Source organism: Mesoplodon bidens, assembly GCF_964165515.1.
Source record: "Mesoplodon bidens genome assembly, chromosome: 15".
NCBI classification, from domain to species: Eukaryota; Metazoa; Chordata; class Mammalia; order Artiodactyla; family Ziphiidae; genus Mesoplodon; species Mesoplodon bidens.
The window spans coordinates 48,325,961-48,345,759 of NC_138171.1; the positions used below are offsets into that span (position 1 = coordinate 48,325,961).

The window sequence follows — 19,799 nt, forward strand, 5'->3', positions numbered from 1 at the left end:
TGGACTTTTTGTTCCTTAAACTGTCATTGGTGACTTCTGAAGCTCAGGCTCCCTTCTGACGAATTAAGTAAGAATCTCTGCTGGGGCACCTGGACATTTATATTTAATAAAATCTCCTCCAGATGGTGCTAATGTGCATCCAGGGCTGAGAACCACTGGTCTGGGTCCCTCATGGTAATTTTATTCCCCTTATTGGTGACTGGCTTAATGGTAGACATGGAGCCTAATTCTGGCCAAAGAGCATAAGGGGAAAATCTAATGCAGTAACTTCTAAGAAAGGTTTCTTCCCTCTTACATACACACAAGGGGGACTTCCTCGGTGGTCCAGTGGTAAAGAATCCACCTTCCAATGCAAGGGATGCGGGTTTGATCCCTGGTTGGGGAACTAAGATCCCACATGCCGTGGGGCAACTAAGCCTACGTGCGCCAGAACTACTGAGCTTGCGTGGCTCAATGAGAGAGCCCGCATGCTGCAAACTACAGAGCCCACGTACTCTGGAGCCTGCGAACCACAACTACAGAGCCCATGTGCCCTGACGCCGGGCGCCACAACTAGAGAGAGAAAATCCACACGCCACAACTAGAGAGAAGCCTGAGCACCACAATGAAGAGCCCACACACCACAACAACAAAGATCCTGCATGCCTCAACGAAGATCCTGTGTGCCGCAACTAAGACCCAACGCAGCCAAGAAAATAAATTAAAAAAAAAAAAAAAAGACACACAGGAAAGAGGCAGCTTTTGTGCTGGATATTGCATCTGGATATGATGGGATATTTAATCTTGGTATGATGGATACTGGCCCAAGGATGGAAGCGTGGAAGTATGGAAAGACTTTGGGTCCTTGGATTTATCTTTGAGCTGCTGAATTAACTAACCTGTGAGCCCCTTTATCTTGAGATTTCTTTTTACAGAGGAAACATTTTTTCATACTTAAATTGAATGGCAGAGATGACTAGTCGCTTGCCAAATATCAATGAATATCTCATATTATGTAGAGATATTACTAGGAAGCAACTCTTCAGCCATGGCTGATGTTTTCAGCATCACTTCCCCTGGAATCTAGATGGAACCATGTGACTGCTCTTACTAATGGAATGAATGGGTTACTTCTGGGTCAAGGTAATTAAGTTTAGGTGCATGATCCTTCCCTTCCTCATCACCACCCCTCACCTGTCCTCCTACCCCCATCTACCAAGGTGGATGATAGCAGGACCACCCTGAAACCACAGGATGGCAGAACTACAAGACAGAAGCAGCTTGGTTCCCTGAGTTACAGCTTGGAGCAGAGCCATCCAGGAGTGTTACTCAGCCAGAAACACCTACATTGGACTCTGTGTGAGCAAGAAATGAAGGTTTATTTGGTTAAGCCCCAGAAATTGGGGGGTTTGCTATGATAGCTTAATTTACCTGATAAATACCATCTAGTTAAGTTAGAATTGGGTGTTACTTTCAGACAAAAGGTTCTTACTTAAAGCGGGAAAGAAGGACCCATGAAATCCAGACCACCATCTTAAAACTGTTTTTTGTTTCTTTGGGATTTTTTATATTTACAAAGAGGGAATCAGCGTTCCACAAATCTAGTCTAACCACCAGGAGTTGCTTGCTTTCAGCCTAGTAGCTTGGCCTTGCCATTGCCTTTATGGTAGCTTCCATTCTAGGCTGATGATTTACTAGCCCTCAGACACTGCCACTTGGTTTCTGGTCTCTGGTTCTTTCTCAGTCTTGGCTCTTTCTGAACTGAACTGGCTTTGAGGTTCTGATCTCACTTCTGTAAACATCCTGACTAAATACCATTCTGGTCCAGCTGTCCTGCTGTCCCTAAGAGGGACTCTCAGCTGCTCCCATATGGCTGGGCGTTCCCCAGTTCTGGAAGCTTCAGAGGTTCTAGTCAATGTTCATTTGGTAACTAGGAACAGAGACTCACTCAGGCTTGCTCAAGGCAAGGGGAGATTGTTGAAGGAATTAGGAAAAAGTCTCCCAGAGATCTGAGGACTACACCTGCAATACAGCTGGGCCTGGAGGAAATGGGACAGGGAAGCTATTAGAACCGAAGGAAACCACTCCCTTCCTCTCTTTGTGATATTTGCTTTCCCCTAAATAGTACTTAATGCATTCTCCTTCTCTCTTTCCTTCCTTTGGATAGCTGAGCACTTACCAGATGAGTAGCTAGAACGAGACAGCCAAGTACACCGCTCTCACAGAACTTATCTCCTAGTAAGTAAACAAACAAGCAAAAGATAAAATATTACACCCTTCCGAGCTATCAAGAGAATAAGTATGGACTATACTAAAGAATAACAGGGGATTTGCTTTTGAGAGTTGGTAAATGAAGAGGTGACTTGTCAGCTCAGACCCGAAGAATGAGAAGGGGACAGCCACATAAAGAGAAGAGAATTCAGGCAGTGGGAACAGCAGGTGCAAAGGCCCTGAGGCAGAAATGTGTTTGGCTGGATCAAGGAACTGAAAAGGGAGGACGTGTGACTGAAGTGTAGGCCACGAGATAAAAGGTGGCATGAAACAAAGATGGATAGGTTAGTATGATTTTTTTTAATTTAATTTTTTGGCCTAGCCACATGGCATACGGGATCTCAGTTCCCTGACCAGGGATTGAACCCATGCCCTTGGCAGTGAAAGTGCAGAGTCCTAACCACTGGACTGCCAGGGAATTCCCATTAGTATAGTCTTTATAATGCAAGACATTGGAGACCAGGGCAAAATTTGCATTTTATTTAAGTATAATGGGAAGGCTTTGCAGGGTTGTCTTCTCATGACTAAACAGTTTTTTATTTTTTTTAAATAACTTCAACTTGCATTTGGCCTATTGTTGCTGCCCAAGTCCCAAGGCTTCCTTATATCTTTTCTGTTTTGCTCCCTCTAGCCAACTAGCAACCTATTTCTGTGTCTCTTAGTTAAAATTCCCAGCAGAGATCATCTGATTGTCTCAGTGTACCTTTTTTTTCTCAGTTTACCCCTTTAAGTCAAGTTGCAAGTCCCAGGCCACTGGCCACGCTATGAATGGGTTGGCTAGCCTTAGATGAGGTGCAATCTATGATCTAATCAGCTGTACCTAGGGACAAGGTCATGTCCAATTCATGATCATGTCCACCTACCAGAGACTGTGGATAAAGCAGGCAATGTGCAAGCTCTTAAAGAAGTACTTCTAAAGATAATATTTATGAAACTAGTATTTCACTGGGTGCCTAACATATAAAATTTCTGAAAATACATATTAGATTGTCTCTAATGTATCCCTAATTAAAACTCTTAAATGGCTTCTGAATGTACTTAGGATCAAAATTCAAGATCTTTAACATGCCTGTAATTTGACATCCTCTGGATCCAGCTTTTCTTTTAGTCTCATCTGATGCTACTCTTCCTGTATGTGCTCCAGCTTTACTGACTTTTTTGGAGGAGGGGTCTTTCCAGTCTCAGGGCCTTTGCACATGCTGGGGTTTTTTCTCCCTCCATGTGTCCATCTTTTATTTGGATAATGTTACCTCTACCTTTAGGTATAACTGTAAATGCCAACTCCTGTTCCTTGACTCTCCATCAAAATTAGAGCCCTCTGTTTACATGCCTGTGTACATTTTACTCTCTACCTTCCCTTTATGACACAGATCGCAATTGTAAATGATGTTGATTTGTGTGTTTACTTGTTTAGGACTTTAGTACTTGTTTAGTACTGGACTGGGACTTCCATGAGGGCAGTGGTCATATCTGTGGGGATTATGGTTGTTTCTGACACATAGTAGGTACTCAGTAATAAGTGCTAGATGAATGAATGAATGAATGAGTGAGTGAGTGAATGAATGAATGCCACGAAGTGAGAGATTATGTGGCCCGAGAAATCACTACAGACTTCATGGAAGGGATGAGGCTTAATCTTGGCCTTGAAGAATGGAGAATTTGGAGAATTTGGAGAGGACAAGGGAAAACATTGCAGGCAGGGATAATACTCATTGACAAAGCTAGAGAACTGGGAATAAGTATGTGGACACTGGCTTGATTAGAGCAGGAGAGTGTCAACACAATCTGGAAAACAAGGGGGAAAGGGCCCAGGAGGAAAAACGTAAATCTGTGAACAGTATTAAATAATAATAGCTAACATTTATATGGTGATTATTGTGTTTCAAGTACAGTTCCAAATGCTTTATGAAAATAAGCTCATTGAATCCTCACCACAAACCTATGGAGTGAGGACTATTTTTGTGTCGATTTTACAGCTGGGGAAGTTGAGGCACAGGGAGATTATCTTGTGAAAGTTCTCATGGCTGATAAATGCAGAGTTGGGATTCAAATCTGGGCAATGCAGCTGCAGAGTTTACTTGCTTGAATGTTATGCCCTCTAGAAAGGTAGAGAAGAACTTGGCAAAAGATCAGCTCTCGGGGCTGCAGAATAGAGAAGTATAAAAGAGAAACCCCAAGGTTCTGGTCTTGAGATTGGCCATAGGATGCTGCTGGTCCAGAAATGAGTGGGCTGGGAAAGGGAGCTGCATTGTGGGGAGAAAGAGGTTGGGAACTCGGCGATGGAGCAAGAGATTTGAGAAGTGTGACCAGAGATGATTAGTGAGTGGCTATTGCGTAGGCTTTGGAATTAGGTTGGAGTACCTGCTTTGCTTTCTCTTTGCAAGTTTCAACATCTATCCAATGGGTTAACAATAGTACCTACCTCAAATTTTAGGATTAATGAGACAAAATAAGAGAAGTTCCTGGCACATTGCTTGGCACACACAGTGGGAGCCTAGTGAATGTGAATACTCTTCACAGGGGTTTGAATGGCCAGGATTGCCCGGGGTCCTGGCTGTGAACCACGAGTGTTGATATGAATATTTATTTGATGTCAGCCAGCTGGGTCCAGCTGATCAGTCTTCAAGCAAAGGCACTCTGACAGCCCATGCACCAAAACCTTGCAGGGAGCAGACCTAGAGGTACAGGGGTCCTTCCAGGCGTCGGGTGCCTGCTTTCTTCCTCCTGCTCTCTGGCCTTTGCAGAAGGCTCCATACTGGGTCTCCAGAGCAGACACCCAGCTAGTTAAGCCCCTGGGGCCTTTCTCCCCATCCCCGATCATCTCCCCAGATGCCTTGTTTTTGACAAACTCGTAGTTCCCAGAGCTGCAGGTCGCTGCTTCAGAGTATTCATCACCTATTTACTCCATCTCCCAGATCCTTCCCTCTCCAAGGGTGCCTGGAGCCACTTTTCCCAAAGTGTGGGGTGAGATAACTTGATGTGACACACAGCTGCAATATTAGAGAGAAGTATTAGTGAGAAGGTTTTCCCCTTTCTGGTTCTCCTGATTAAGCCAAAGCAAGCGTCTTCTCTGGTGCCAGAGTATCTTAACTAATCTTTCTAACATTTTGGTTATATCCTTTTTACAAAGAGCAGGCAGCTGGCCTTCGGCTTAGAACAGGCAGCAGCTAGAGTATGGTGTGATTGTGTTGTTTTTACTGTATTTATTTTCCCAGTTACCATTTGCTTACGGCAAGCAATTCCAGTTTTCTTTTTTTACAGTAGTGGTATAAAGTTCACTTTCAAGATGTATTTATTGAAGTAAAAAATGAGTCAATTTAAAGAGAAACATCAAATAAATAATGGTTAATGTGGTATGTGGATGTGAAACACTTCGCAACGGTTGGACTCAGATGACTGAGATTTGGGAAATGCTGACAGAGGGAGGAAATCAGTCAAATTAGGAAGCAGAGGCTTGCCTCTAAACGCTGGCTCTGTTCATCAGCCCCTAAGATACTCTTCTTGAGCCTCTATTTCCTCACCTGCCAAAATGCGGATGATAATTCCTACTACATGTGGGGTTGTCTTAAGGATTCAATGAGGTAATTTGATGTATGGGTGTAATTTGCATACAATGACTCTCAAGTGTCAAACAAAACAAATTGTTACTAGTCTGCACTTCACGAGGGTGTGAGGGTAGGCACGTGACTGGCTTCCCAGGACTTCGAGGTTGTAGCAGGGATGAAGTGTGGGCAATCACATACCCTCTCTGGCCTCAGTTTCCTCCTTGGTAAAATGGGGATATTTCTAGAGGATTAAATGGTACAATATGTGTAAGGCTGTAGAACACAACCAGGTACCAACAGTGTCAGGTAAGCATGAGCTCCTATGACCATAACTCTACCCCCTTGAGTGACTGAACCCAGAAGTGGGAAGCTCCTTGGAGGTGTGACGAGCTGGCATGTGCCACAAGCACCCCAGGAGTCACTGTGGGCAGAGGTGACATCCATTTCTCATGCTTTTATTTATTTATTTATTCATTCATTCATTCATTTTTGGCTGTGTTGGGTCTTCGTTGCTGTGCGCGGGCTTTCTCTATTTGCAACGAGCGGGGGCTAGTCTTTGTTGCAGTGCGCGGGCTTCTCATTGTCATGGCTTCTCTTGTTGCAGAGCACGGGCTCTAGGCACGCAGGCTTCAGTAGTTGTGGCACGTGGGCTCAGTAGTTGTGGCTTGCGGGCTCTGGAGCTCAGGCTCAGTAGTTGTGGTACATGGGCTTAGTTGCTCTGCAGCATGTGGGATCTTCCCAGTCCAGGGCACAAACCTGTGTCCCTTGCATTGGCAGGCAGATTCTTAACCACTGTGCCACCAGGGAAGCCCTTCTCATGCTTTCTGATATCAATTTTTCAAAATATTCCAGTGTCCTTCCACTTTCTACCCCCCTGCCCCCATGCCTCTCAGAGCCTGTGCAAAGTACACCCTTCCCCCCAAAAAAGAATAGCTCCCATTTGGCTTCTATCTTCCTGCTATCATGCTTGCTGGGGACTGAATGGGGTCCCTCCCCACCATCCAAATTCACTTATCGAAACCCTAACCCTTGATGTGGCGATATTTGGAGATGGGGCCTTTGGGAGGTAATTAGGTTAGATGAGGTCATGAGGGTGGGGCCCTCGTGATGGAGTTAGTGGCTCTGCCAAGTGAGGACACAGTGAGAAGGCAGCTGTCTGCAAGCCAGGAAGAGAGCCCTTGCCAAGAACCAAATCTGCTGGCACCCTGATCTTAAACTTCCCAGCCTCCAGAACTGTGAGAAATAAATGTCTATTGTTTAAGCCACCCTGATCTATAGTATTTGTTATGGCAGCCCAAACTCAGATAATGCTCACTCTACCCAGAATTCATCCAAAAATTAAAAAATATACATATTGATTATTTGCAGTGTGCTTATCATTTTACACATGAAGTTTTATTTAAGCCTCACAACTCTGTGGAGGAGAATACTGTACCATGCTCCATTTTACAGATGAGGAGACTGAGGTTTGAAGGTCAGGTGGGTTTTCCCAAGGTCCTAGAGCTTCTGGGTCCCAGAGCCAGATTTTTGAACACATGCTTGCCCCCAGTAGCTTACCGGGATTTAGGTGAGAGACACACAGGCTCTGACATTGGTAGGAGCACCTTGCTGGCCTCAAGAGGTAAAGGAGGATCCTTCCTAGTGGCTAGAGTGTGGATGAGCAAAGCTCAGCTTCCAACACATACATGAGGCAGTTTGAGGGCAGGACAAATGAATTTGTAAATTTGTGCAGGAATTACCAAGAAGAAACAAAGCACCCCGGCTCGGTTGGTTCCGACAAGGCAAAACCTTTAATATGTGAGTGCTTATTACAGTAGCTGCTTCAGGGCTCTGACATCTTTGATTTCTGGCCATGTTTTTCTAACACAGAAAGGTGAATGCCTCCCTCAGGGCCACCTGGGCTGTTGGTGTCCTGAGGATTTGGAGTGGACAATGGGGACAACTATGCACAAGTCTGGGGATTCGGAGATCCCCCCCACCCCCACCGCCCAGCCACCACCTGTGACTTTGAGTAAAGTCCTCTTCCAAGGAGGGAAGAATGTGGAGGTCCTTCCAGTAAAGAAGGAAGAAAGGAAAACATCTGGCACAGATACACAGAGAGAGACATCATGGGATTGGCTTGAAAAGTCGGGGAGGGACAGAGGGTTAGGACCTGGAGGGAGAGGGGCGAACTGGGGGGGAGGGCTGAGTCCATTTGGTTTCAGTCTTTGTAAAAAGTAATACCATCACGAGGACCATGCCATGCAACCTCAGAGACACCTCTGTCCACTTCCCACCGGGCTGTGCTGGCGTGGAGGGCAGAGGGCAGAAGTCAGTTCAGACGGGCGTGGTGCGCCTGTTGGCCGGATTATTATGCAACGACTCCTTGAACTCTTTGGGCGTGGAATTGTGGAACTGTAGAAAAGCATGGTCCCGGTCGGAGTTGAGGAGGGTCCCCATGGTGATCTTTGAGGGGTCCCGGGAGAGGGTGAACATTGAGATGTCAGTGGAAGGGATGGTGTGGAAACCTTTGCTGATGGGGGACAGGTCTCGGGATCTGGGCTCTGTGGAGCGGGAACTTGACCGCCTCCGGAATCTATACCTGTAGGGTGGAAGGCGAGCAAAGGTAGATTTCTTCAGGAGCTCCGAGTGGGATTTGGCACGTAACTGCTGATGTTTTTCTATATAGATGTGCACAGCGACTACTCCTACAATTTCCGCGATGATGAAAGAGAAGGCTCCGAAATAAAAGGACCAGCCATAGGAGTAGCTCTTTTTGGAGTCACGCTGCCCGGGGTCTCCAGCATTGGCGGATATATAAACTATGATGCCGATGATGTTGCTTAACCCTAAGAGAAGGGGAAAGAAAAATACATCCTTTATAAACCGCAGAGGTAACTGTCACTTTTAGGCTGGAAATAATCTATTTTAAAAAATGTGGAGTCAACAGGGAGAGAGGAGAATGGATTTATGGCCAGGAAATCCAGCTGCTGAGCTCTTCTTGCAGGGTCTGTCTCTTGGGAAATGAAGAATTCTGCCGCTCCATTCTGGGTGGGAAGCGTTCAGCTAAAGAATTCACCTTACTCTTTCCGCAAGTGCAGTAGAATTCAGAATGCACGTACTTTCCCTTAGAAGCAGTTCATTCCCTCAAAGCTTTATCTTCAGCAATAAGTCCTGATGACGGTAAAATGAACCAGATGCAGATCCCTGCCCTTGAAATCCTTACCATTAGCAGAAGAAACTGACATGAAAATGCAATTATAGCAGAATATAGTTTAAGGGTTCTTCCAGAGACACATATGAAATTGTTCAGGAGCAAAGAGAGAAAGAGAGAATGATTAAACCCCCTTGTTCTGAAGACAAGGTGACATTTAAGCTGGGTCCTGAACATCAGGAGATGAAAGGTGATTGACAACGGAGTTGAGAGTGACTTATTAGTAGGGTTGTAGCTTGGATGAAGGGGAGGTTGATGGTATCTTGAGCTAAAATAAGAGGCAGCAGAGAGAATAGGCTTAGAGAAGAGGAGGTGGGTTGGAAGTGCTTACTGAGAGTCGGAATGTGGTTGCTGAGTGGACATATATGGGTCTGGAGCTGCAGTTTGGGGAACGAATGGGGAAGGTGCAGTAGCTAAGTCTTTTTTTTTTTTTTTTTGCGGTACGTGGGCCTCTCACTGTTGTGGCCCTTCCCGTTGTGGAGCACAGGCTCCGGACACGCAGGCTCAGCAGCCATGGCTCACGGGCCCAGCCGCTCCACGGCATGTGGGATCTTCCCGGACCGGGGCACGAACCCGCGTCCCCTGCATCGGCAGGCGGACTCTCAACCACTGCGCCACCAGGGGAGCCCATAAGTCTTTTTATCTGCACAGGATACGATAATGCTTTAGATTATCTGTTGTTCAAGCATCAAGAATTGGGCAACATGAAGCTGTTGTCCCCAGTAGACAAGGTCTGCCGACTTAGAGTCCCCATGTGCCAACAGAATAGCCCTGGAAAGAGCTGACTAGTCACTTGGAGAGAAATTGATTCTCCAGGGAGTAGTAAGAAGAAACAATAGAAACTGAGGGCCTGGGGGGTTGCCCTCAGTGACTACTTCTCTCACATTATTGCTCCAAAGGTAGAATGTCTCTTTGTGTCCTTTGCTTTAAGAGTCTCATCCAGGCCTTGTTACCAATAATGACTCAGGGAGGTTGGTACATCACCTGAAGTCTCCTTGCCTCCAAATCCGGGCCACCTGTAGGGTGGTTCTGAATGGAAGCTGTTCCTCATTATAGTTCCCAGTACCAGTTGGTAAATAACCATTTCCAATGGCCTCCTGAGTATCCTCTCCATTCCTTGAATGCCCCATACTCTTCCTGGGGGTCCCCAAGATCTCCCTGGAGTCCAGCAACCAAAGGGTTAAAGCTTGGCATAGCAAGGGCCACCCCCACTCTGCTCCAGTGCTATCATTCTGATTGGCTGGTGCTCATGCATTAAGGGGAATTCATATTTTGAATACTATCTCTGGCCATATTCCATCTAGGACTTACCCCTTAGAGGGCAGGGCCAAGGTCTGTTTCTTCCCTGTCTCCTCTTGGCCTTCCCCAACGCAGGCCCTCAGCAGGTAGGTAGCGAGTTCTAATCACTGAGCTATTTCTTAATATGGGGGTTGACGCAGCCAGCCCTGTGTCAGGCTGCAGGAAACCACAGGATGAAAAACGGCTCCTCTTTCTAGAGTGTCAATTTGGCTTGAAGATGAGTAGGGAAGACACATTCTTTTATATTAAAATGAACATGAATATAATGAGGAGAGAGCAGAATTCACATGAATTTTTAAGTATAAATGGGAGACAGTCTTCAAAGACATTTCAGCTCATGGAAGGTGGCTTCTGGTGATGCCCCCTGACTTCCCAGGGCCCCATTTTCGCTCTCCTCTGCCCACAGGTAAATTTTGGTGGCGAAGTTTGAGAAGCCCTGAAAGGAAGTCTTGCTGGGAAAAAACAAAAGAAGCTCAAGGAGAGGCTCGGATGTCAGCCCAGGTTAAAGGAAGCGGCAAGCCAAGTGAGTTGCCACTTATTTCTAGGGCACTGGTGATGTGCCAGGCACTGTGCAAAGTCTTTATATGCATGATCTCAATTAATCATTGCAACAGGCCTGCTTAAAAAAAAAACACCCCTCTTTTACAGATGAGGAAACTGGGACACAGAGAAAATAAATAACTTTCCAAGTCAACACAGCTGGGAAATGGCAGAGTGGGATTTGAACCCAGGACTGTCTCTTGGCCATGGGTGGATTTAGATTTCAGTAAAAAAGCTTAGGAAGAACTAGATGTAAGTGGGTAATCACTTTCTCCCAACCATTAGACTGTAAGCTCCCTAAGGGCAGACCTAGGCTAGGTTTGTTCATTACTATGGCCTCCTCTCCTTGCCCAGAGCCTGACCCAAACAAGAGCACTGTGCATATTTGTTGAATTGCATCAGCATGAGAATTAAATGGCACAATGTATATAGTAGCAGTTATTATGCATCCAGCAGTTACTGCGGGCTAGATGCAGTTCTAGGCTCTTTCCATATACTCTTTATTTAATTCTCTGAACAGCCTTAAATGGTAGAGCCATTATTATCCCCATTTTTCAGATGAGGAAACTGGGGCACAGAGTGGTTAAGAGACTTGCCCGAGGTTACCCAGCTGGGAAGTGGTGGAGCCATGATTTGCACCAGGCAGCCTGGCTTCAGAGCCCATGGTCTTGAGCATAATGCCCAGTGCCTGGCACATAGTAGGTACTCAATAAAGGGTTGTTGACTGCTTGCCTGAAACCACAGAACCTTAGAATAACTGAGCAAAAAAGAGACTTAGGGAGTGCTGAATCCTCCCAAATTTTCACTTTGTAGATGGAGAAACTGAGGCTCTTCAGGGTCCTCAGGGAAACCAGTGGCGGGGGATAGCTAGGATGAGACCCGCAGCTTCTGGCTTCCCCTCAGGGCTTTGCTGCTGCTTCCCCTCATGTTCCCTGGTTCCCATGTGTCTAATCTACCTGCCATCTCTCACAACACCCCTTGTGAGAAGAAGGTTGCTGTTGACACGCTCTCCCTCAACAATCCCCTTGGGGGACAAAATAACGATCTTCTGTTTAGGAAACCCTCATATCAGCACAACACAGCATCCTCTGGGTCAGTCAGAGCCCAGGAGGTCTGGAGGGGGCCACCAGCAACTAGAACGTGTCTCAAAGCACCACAGGTTCCTGGGTTTACCAGCTGTTACCATCTGTCCACACAGAGCATCACCTTTGGGCTAATCTTATTCTCCTGACAAAATGGCGGCTTTCCCCCGGTCTGTTGCTTGAGTTGGTTCCCAGAGACTATTTTATAGGGTTGTTGGAAGGAGGTTGAACATAAAAATCACAATATTATTTTCTAGCATTGGAAAAGCAACACAGTATAGTTCCGAAGTTGGAAGCCCAGCATCCCGGCCTCCTCTGAGATCTTGCTCAAGTTTCCTCCCTACTGTTTTCCCTTCTGTGGAATGGGAAAGGTAGATGGCATCCAGCTCTACAGTGAGAGGCCCGCATACCACAAAAAAAAAAAAAAAAAATCACACTGAACCCATCTCTCAGGTCACACATTATACACACCATATATGCCCCCTGCCCACTATGTGCAGACATATACATGCACACTCTTTTTTTTTTTTTTTTTGCGGTATGCGGGCCTCTCACTGTTGTGGCCTCTCCCGTTGCGGAGCACAGGCTCCGGACGCGCAGGCTCAGCAGCCATGGCTCACGGGCCCAGCTGCTCCGCGGCACGTGGAATCTTCCCGGATCGGGGCACGAACCCGTGTCCCCTGCATCGGCAGGCGGACTCTCAACCATTGCGCCACCAGGGAAGCCCATGCACACTCTTATTAGTCATTCTCTGCCTCTCTAAGCTGACCTTCTCATCATCTCTCCTCTGTGCATTCTCAGCTAGAATGTCAGCATCTTTGGTTCTAATTAAAGTCTTTGGTTCTCATTCTTTTTTTTTTTTGGTTCTCATTCTTAACACACAAGTTGAACGTTTTCTTGTTCCTTCCCTGGAGGGAACCCTGAATAGCATTGCTTTGTCCTGGTGGCCCTGCCTTGGGTTTGGTGTCTGTGATGCTCTCAGGGCTGAGACCAGATGCTCACCTGCAGAGACAAAAAAGATGCCCGCGCTGAGGATGACATTGTGTCTGCTGCGGTGGAACTCGCTGGCTGCCACGCAGAGTCCGCCAAAGAAGAGCAGCGTGACACTGAGGATGGGGAAGACGCTGGACGCCCTCACAGCCCCTGCGGAGAGAAAGAGAGAGGGTTCTCCCTGCACCCAGTCAGCCCTGGGATCCCCCCCTCCACGGGCATGGGGGTGCCTGGTTGGAGGACAGCCCCTGAGCAGGAGGACAGAGCCTGCATCTAACATGGGTGCGAGACCAGTTCGGTCGCTCAGGGCCCTGTGCTTGAGGTTAATGCTCTTTAGTCACCATCCTGAAATTCTTAATAGCCTTATCTTTTTTTTTTTTTTTTTTTTTTTGCGGTACGCGGGCCTCTCACTGTTGTGGCCTCTCCCGTTGCGGAGCCTGTGCTCTGGATGCGCAGGCTCAGCGGCCATGGCTCACAGGCCCAGCCGCTCCGCGGCATGTGGGATCTTCCTGGACCGGGGCACGAACCCGTGTCCCCTGCATCGGCAGGCGGACTCTCAACCACTGCACCACCAGGGAAGCCCAATAGCCTTATCTTGAATGTGTGTTTTATAAGTAAGTCTGATGGGTCAATGGAGCATGTGCCCTGGGCTTGGAGCCTCTACTCATGTGACATCCCACCCCCCATCACCTCCACACCTCCCGTTCTTCTTGGGATGGGTCCTCAGCTGCTCACTCCCCCGCCCCAACCAGAGACCACTGCCACCCTTGGCTTGTGGTGGGGGCCTGGGCATGGACGCTGGGAGAACCAGGGTTCTCTGAAAGCCCTAGGCACCTGCGAGGGTAGGCACTCACCCCTTGAGTGTTCCCGTGCCAGAGGGAGTGTGACATTTCATAGCAAATAAAAGACACCATGACAGATGGAGAGATGGCAGAAGAAAGGAGATAGCTTTTTTTGCCTGCGTTTTGAACCAGGAGCCCGGGATTTTCATTTTGCACTGGCCCCTGCAAATCATATAGCCGACAGGGCATCCTGGGACTCCCATTAGATCACAAGCTGTTCACCGACACGCAGAGTCTGCCCCAGTACACACCTACATTTGCATAGTACTGAGTCTGGTAATGCCCATTTGATACCCATTTAGTCACTGAATAAACAAATGAAGTTAGTTATTCATTCAACCATATTTTCGGGCACCTACCGAATGCCAGGCGCTGTGCTGTGTCCTGGGGTACTGGTGGAAATGTTTAACCACCCCAAGGGTCAAATACTGCCCTTCTAAGGGGAGGAAGGGGACGCTGGCTGAGGGCTGGAACATCAGCGTCCTAGAGACCCATGTGTTAACTCTTCAGCTGCTGGATCACAGAGAGGCCCTAAGGCTCTGGGGTGGAGGGACCTTCAGGTGGGGATCCCAGTATTTACCCAGCCAGTATAAGAGTATTTCCTGGAACACCTGGGCCAGAATATCAGTTGGATAAATTCTGTGTCCATTGAGGTACGAAAGAGCTAAGGTCCTGCCCTTATGGAGCTTACATTCTAATAGAGATGACGAGCAGGACCCGCTACCTAATTTGCAGGGCCCTGTGCAGAATGAAAATGCAAGGCCTCTTGTTCCAAAAGTATTAAGAATTTCAAGATGGCATGGTAACTAGACTTATCATGGTGATCATTTTGAAATGTAGAGAGGTACCAAATCACTATGTTGCGTAATGGAAACCAACATAGTGTTGTACATCAGATATACATCAAAAACAAACAGACTCATAGAAAAAGAGATCAGATTTGTGGTTACCAGAGGTGGGGCTGGGGGGAGGGGGAATTAGAGGAAGGTGGTCAAAAGGCACCAACTTCCAGTTCTAAGATGAATAAGTACTAGGGATATAATGTACAACATGATAAATATAATTAACACAGCTGGATGTTATATATGAAAATTAAGAGAGTAAATCCTGAGTCCTCATCACAAGGAAAAAACATTTTTTTCTATATCTTTAATTTTGTATCTATGTGAGGTGATGGATGTTCACTAAACTTACTGTGGTATCATTTCATGATGTATGGACGTCAAAGCATTATGCTGTACACCTTAAACTTTTACAGTGCTGTATGTCACTTATATATCAATAAAACTGGAAGAAAAAATAAAATAAAGGATGACCGTCCAAAGCAAATTCAAAACAGAAGAAGAAGAAGAATTTTAAGCTAGTGAGAGCAGAGCATGGAGCCAGGTGTGGGGCTCTTGAAGGATGGTAAGAACCCAGGCCTGAGCCGACTGTGCCTTGGACTGGGGTGGCAGACAGGTGGGGAGAGGTGTCGGACTCAGGATAGATCCTGAAGGTAAAGCCAACAGAATTGGGGGTGGGATGTGAAAGCGTTGTTGAGCACCATGCCTGGTGCTTGGCCGCTGAGCCGGCAGTGGCATCTTTAAAGTCCCGGCACGCGTGCAGGAGGAGCAGTGGGGCAGCAGGCAGGTGGTTGGTTCATCTTTGGCGTGGAAGTTCAAAGCTCGGTGTGCAGAACTTTATGTCCCTGCATTTATTGTGTGTTTTCCTGTGGGTTCAGCCGCAGCCCTTCCTACTGCTACTGCGTGGCGGTGCTCACGCTCTGAATGCAGAGGACTGGGTTTCCACAGCACCAGGACTGTTTCTGTTTGTTTGTTTGTTTTTCATTTTTATTTATTTATTTATTTATTTATATTTTTGGCTGCATTGGGTCTTCGTTGCTGTGCGTGGGGTTTCTCTGGTTGTGGTGAGCGGGGGCTACTCTTCCTCGCGGTGCATGGGCTTCTCACTGCAGTGGCTTCTCTTGTTGTGGAGCACAGGCTCTAGGCACGCGGGCTCAGTAGGTGTGGCACGTGGGCTCAGTAGTTGTGGCGCACGGGCTTAGTTGCTCCGCGGCATGTGGGATCTTCCCGGACCAGGGCTCGAACCTGTGTCCTCTGCATTGGCAGGTGGATTCTTAACCACTGCGCCACCAGGGAAGTTCTGTTTGTTTGTTTTTATGGGAAAAGTTTTCTGCAAGTTTGGTAGCTGACTTAGCCTATGGGGATTGCCTGGGAGGGCCGATGGAGAACGGGGGTGAGGGGTCGACGAAAGCAGACAGGGGTGAGGTTCCCTTCATGAGGAGAATAAAATGAAAGAGTTCTAGCTTTTGCTTAAGGATGGCCACCCCAAGTCCCCCACCACTGGGGCTGGGCAGACCAGGGTCCCAGTAACTGTCCCTGCTGCAATGGGGAAGTTTTGGGAGGGGCTTCAAACTGCCTAGAAACCTTGACGGGAGAAGTGAGGCGTAGGGGGAGGGATTCTGGCTGCCCTGACCCCTGGGAGTGTGACTAAATCAGTCCCCATCCTAGCTTCAGGCCAGCCAGTCACAGTCCTTGCCCAGGCCCAGCTTGCTCCGTGCTTCCCTGCTCCCACACAGACTTGTAGGAGGGAGAGCTGGCCCCCTGGTTCATTTAGCCCCCAGGTCAAGGGGGGGATCCCTGGGAAGTAGGCGCTGGGATCTTGGGTGGCCATAGCTTATTTATAACTTCTAAATATTTACGCATATGACCTACGGGTTTCCATGTGAACCTTGGCCCTGGGACCCACAAATATTAGGAGTGGGTCTGTCCCCAGTGATTTCAAGCATGCACAAATCTTTAAAGCGATCATTTGCATTGTGTACTTGATGGGAATTGCTTGAATATTCAATGTGATGAGTTCAATTGATTAAAGGAGAGCACATTTAAAAAATTTTTTTTAGTTTCAAAGTATGATTAAAGTATGATTATGCCCAAAGGAGATGATCAGAACATTGGAAGCTACTGAATTGTGTTGGTTATGTGTATTTGAAATGTGTGGCTATGAGATATGGGAATGTGATTGTTTCCCATGTGGTGCAGGAACCACTTGGCAACCAATTGGTGGCCAATCCCACCTCTACCCCACAAGTGAGATAAGAGCAAGTTCTATAAACTGAGGCTACAGGTGTCGGTCTCACACAGGACACGCTCTGCCGCCATTTTCTCCTAACTCAGTTTACCCTGGATTGGTTCTTTTTTTTTTTCCGGCTGTGCCACGGGGCTTGTGGGATCTTAGTTCCCCAACCGGGGATCGAACCCGGGCCCCCTGCAGTGGGACAACCAGGAAAGTCCCTGATTAAACCTTCTGCTGTAGGTTTAAGCTGCAGCCTCCCTAACCACACATGAGAAGGAGGAAATAGCAGAATAATCAATGTGCAGAATCCCACCCCACCAGGGTGTGGTCGCAACAGGAACTGGCAGCACCTGTGCTGGATGGGCCCGGAGACCCATGCAGGAACGTGACCCTGGCGCCACGTGACTGGCTCGGGGATTCCAAAGTTCCCTGCAGGAAATTCGTGTGCTCAGGAAGGTCCCTCCTTAACTTGGTTCTGTGGCTGATGGTGAGGACCTCCACCTTCCCAGAGGGGAGAAATATATTTTGTCAGAAAAGCGATGGATCTCTTGGAAGAAATTAAAATCAGTTTTGCAAGTTGTGAAATAGAGGTCACAGTTCTGTTTAGTCCCCAATAGGGCAAACATCAAAATAGGAAGGAAAAACAAAAACTACAGTCACTCTGGTAAAACCCCACTGGAGATGACTTTAAAATCATCCTCAAAAGGAGGCCCAAGTAATCTACCCCAAACTTTGGTCAAGCTACCTCTCTAAACGTGGCCTCTATTCCCACATCAAATCCTTTTAAGCTGCTCATATAAGTTCTAGTTGGCATTTGGGTAAATCCTAGTAGATGGATAAGGACTGAAAAAAGAGAAATAATATGTTTATGTTTTAAAAATTAACTTAGAAATGACTTTCTTTCAAACTGACCCCTCGCACCACTTCCATTGTTATGCGATTAAAGGCTCATATATAGACCCACTGCCCATCTGTAGACTAGCAAGCCTGAGAAGAGCTAACAATGATTTTCATTGTAAAAACACTCTTCTTGAGCTACGAGTTACAAGCATAACCTGAAGAGCACAATTCCTTGAAGTTTTTATGTATAACAGCAGTTTAAAAAAATGTTACATTTAACATTAATAGTAAATTAGTCAATGCCTTAGAACTTTTCTTTTGAGTGAACTTGACACACCTCCCTGTTGAAGAAATTCTATCTAAATTACATTAAATCCCCAGTCCTCTCTGTGCCTGGATGAATGTCAGGCCTGTGACTGCCACTGGGCCTTGACCATTGCTCATCCCATGCCCCAGAAAAGAGCCAACACGTATGGCTTCGTGAGTACGTGTTGGCCCCGGGCGGAGTGTAATGTGCATCAGCTTATTTAATTTTCATGACCCTGTCAGATGGATGACATTATCATCTTTATTGCTGACTATGAAGAAAGGGGAGAGATGAGAGGTAAAGCAGCCTGGCCCAGGTCCAGCCCAGCTAGTAAGGAGTCACCGGAGTAAAAGCCCGAGTCAACCGGGATCCAGAGCCCTTGCTCTAAGCCAGCACACTGTTGCCTCCTACGTGCTGCGTTTGTGACAGTTCCATGTCATATCCGGGTTACTGACCTTGGGACAATCTAGGGGGAGACACTAGTCCTGCCCCAATGAGATTGAAACTGAAGAGGGGTGAACCTTGGTTTGCTTTTATTCTCCCAGGCCTTGCCTCTTAGGACCTCGCCCATTAGCACCTCACCCATTAGCACTTAGCCCATTAGCACCTCAAATCAGCCCTCTGGGGAAGGTGAAAACTTGTATTCAAGTTGAAGAAAATCCTTAGATTTCCTCCTAAGCAGACTAAAAAGAACTTTTCAGTTTTGACACAGCTCCCGTTTTTTTTTTTTTTTCCCTATTTCTATTTCATTGAAATGAAAGAGATTCAGATGTCAGAACCACCTGAATGTCTCTGTCTAGTAGCAAAGATTTTCCTGAAGCTTCTTTGCACGTATCCATTTCTAGGGCTGGGTATTGGGGAGCCTCAAACTCAGAGGCAGCTGGACAACCTCAGGGCAGCCCTCCTCGCCCACCCCTCCCCGGGAGAACCCACGAAGGGGGAACTTACGCAGGAGATACTCAGCCGTGTCCTGTTCGTAGTCAGCATCTTCGGGGAAGTGATCAATTTTCTTGCACACGCCTCGGAAAGCCCCTGCGGAAACAAACGTGGCCCTGAGCTGGGGGGGGAGGGGTGGAAAGAGCCCCTGGGGCCCAGCCTGCATCCTCACCCCCACAGTGAAGATGCTTTATGGTTGTTGCAGGCTCTGCCTCGGTTGGCCCATCAGCATCTTTCTTAGGGCACAAAAAGGAGATCGGTAGAGGAAAAAAATAAAACTAAAGCCGAAGATGGAAACTTTCTGCTTCCTAGATTTTGCATGATGTTGGGATCTATTTAGAAGGGCAAAGAGCTATGAAGCATAAGGATTCATCAAGAGAACTATCTTGTCTTACCTTTTTCTTTTTTTCCCAATTAGTGAGGGGAAAGAGGAAAAGGAAGCGGAATATATATGTATACACACATATATTCATATATACTTATATATATATTATATATATATATATATATATATATATATATATATAAATTTATCTTCCCATTTTGCAGATGAGGAAGCTTGAGGCAGCTGGCCATAAGAATTTTGCTTGAAGTCATACGGGTAAGTAGTAGAGCCAAAATTCCAATCAAGTTCTGCTGACTCCTCGGTGTGGATTCCAGGCATGGATTCTGGAGTAACCCGCTCTCCCTGATTGGATAACGCTCATATCTGACACAGGACCGCCCCCTTCCTCGCTCCCCTCGCCCAGGACCACAGCTTGCTGTGCTCTGTGCCTTCAGGGGGCACAGAATTGTGCAGGTGCACCATGGGGAAACTGTCAGCATTTTCTTTCCTTTTCTTTCTTTGACATCAACCTGACTTAACTTGTTGTGGGTGTTTGATAATCGCTGTGGTGTTTG

The 19,799-nt window shown here is 46.9% G+C and overlaps 1 protein-coding gene across 1 annotated transcript in view; it reads right to left on the bottom strand.

Annotated features, from left to right (window-relative positions):
- Positions 1-8,111: 8,111 nt before the first annotated feature.
- The window catches only part of CACNG3 (calcium voltage-gated channel auxiliary subunit gamma 3), a gene marked incomplete at both ends in the record, with an annotated part of 84,357 nt that continues 72,669 nt past the window's right edge, over positions 8,112-19,799 (bottom strand). Inside the window, 3 exons of the mRNA XM_081256699.1 lie at positions 8,112-8,623; positions 12,912-13,052; positions 18,912-18,995. Coding sequence (XP_081112825.1) covers positions 8,112-8,623; positions 12,912-13,052; positions 18,912-18,995 — 737 coding nt within the window. The remainder of the gene's footprint in view (positions 8,624-12,911; positions 13,053-18,911; positions 18,996-19,799) is intronic.